The 1,595-nt window shown below is 42.3% G+C and overlaps 1 protein-coding gene across 1 annotated transcript in view; it reads left to right on the top strand.

Annotated features, from left to right (window-relative positions):
• The window catches only part of LOC103198061 (keratin, type I cuticular Ha3-I-like), a 4,332-nt gene extending 3,756 nt beyond the window's left edge, over positions 1-576 (top strand). Inside the window, exon 5 of the mRNA XM_042781114.1 lies at positions 538-576. Within this exon, the coding sequence (XP_042637048.1) occupies positions 538-576 (39 nt within the window). The remainder of the gene's footprint in view (positions 1-537) is intronic.
• The last annotated feature ends 1,019 nt before the right edge of the window (positions 577-1,595 follow it).

Below are 1,595 nucleotides of genomic sequence, written 5' to 3'. Positions count from 1 at the left end.
TTGTTGTAGAAAAAAGAAGGACAGCTGTGAACATTCCTCATATTGAAATAGTGCTTTCTGATGGAACTAAGACTTTCACATCTATTGTTTCATTGATTCTTTCTATAATCATCAGAGGTAGGCAAAGTGGGGATCATTACCATCTGATTGATGAGTACCTTTCATATTAAAAGAGAATGTGTTTCAATAACTAATAGAGCACAGCACTCGACACTTTACACATTATTTTTATCAACACGACTTTGTGCAATTCTCCAGCAATTCTTTTTGGTAGGTGTTATGAACTTGAAGAGGCTGAGGCTCAGAGGGATGAAGGGGCTTCCCCTGGTTATAGTGGGGTGGCTTCCACCTCAGATCTTCTTTGCTCTTTTCTGCCACCATGTTGAGTTTTATAGAGAGTATACTGACCAAGCCTTGGCTTCTTGAGACTTTGGAGAATGGGTTCTGATGGTTCCCATGGCTCCTTGGGTTGAGCTCTTTCCTCCTTCCTTTTTATTACCCTTCTCAAAGTGATGATGTAATGTTTCTGTGCCCTAGACTGCCCTGCAACCCCTGTGCCACAACCAATGCCTGTGACAAGTCCGTCGGATCCTGCACACCTTGTGGTGTACGCTCCCGCTGTGGGCCCTGCAACACCTTTGGGTGCTAGATGCCTTGGAGTCAGCAGGAGGATTCTGTGAGGATGGAAGAATCATCTATGGACTAGCCGTGCTTCTCTGACAACCATCAGCCACAGGCCACCTGCCCTAAGGCTTCTCCGTAAATCTCAGTCCCAGAGAGAGAGAGAGAGAGAAAAAATACCCAAGGTCATGGCCTAGCTCTGAGCCCAGGCCCACCTGATCCTCTTGTCTTGTCTGATGTGAGGTGTCACATGAAGTGTTTTGTTGTTGTCCCTGCTGCTTCAACCTTCCTGCAGTTCCCCAAGCCCTCTGTAAATCTCCCAATAAACTTTCCTCTTGCAAAGCAGAAATGATTCTCATTTGTATTCAATCTTTTCAAAGTGTTCACTGTGTGTGTGCTTCTTATAAAATCACTTGAAAGCGATGGAGGACTTTATAGATTAGTCCTCTCCTAGAAGTCCTTCAATCACCATTAGTTACCATTCATTGACCACAGTGAGCCCAGCATCCTATCAGGCCAGCACAGAACCAAGAAGCTTCACTAAGAGACTTCATTTGAATAAGATAAACACACTCACTGTGAAAACTTAGTAAAATCCAATGCTCAACATTTCTAAAAACATTTCTCTTCCAAGCCCCCATAAAAAGAGGGGGACAAGAGCTAATATATTTATTGAATACTTACAAAGAACCTACTAAGAATTAGGAATGGGGTTAATAATTTCTCCCTTACTCACATATTAAGCAGCAACAATGGGAAATGCTAAATGTCAGTTACACATATGAGGTGTAATATTGAGAAAATAAAACTGATCTCAAACAAACACCCCAATATGATACATCAAACAGGCATTTCTCTTCAAAATGGTCACTTGAGGAGACATGATGCTGTAATTCCCAAAACACCTCTGAAACCCTCGTTTGGGAAATACTGAGGAACTGAAGGACTCATGATAATAAAAGGCCATGTCTTAT

The sequence above is a fragment of the Orycteropus afer genome, unplaced genomic scaffold (assembly GCF_000298275.1).
Source record: "Orycteropus afer afer isolate SDZICR_OR568_19922 unplaced genomic scaffold, OryAfe1.0 scaffold00085, whole genome shotgun sequence".
In the NCBI taxonomy this organism is placed as follows: Eukaryota; Metazoa; Chordata; class Mammalia; order Tubulidentata; family Orycteropodidae; genus Orycteropus; species Orycteropus afer.
This window is presented reverse-complemented; position numbering and strand designations above follow the sequence as displayed.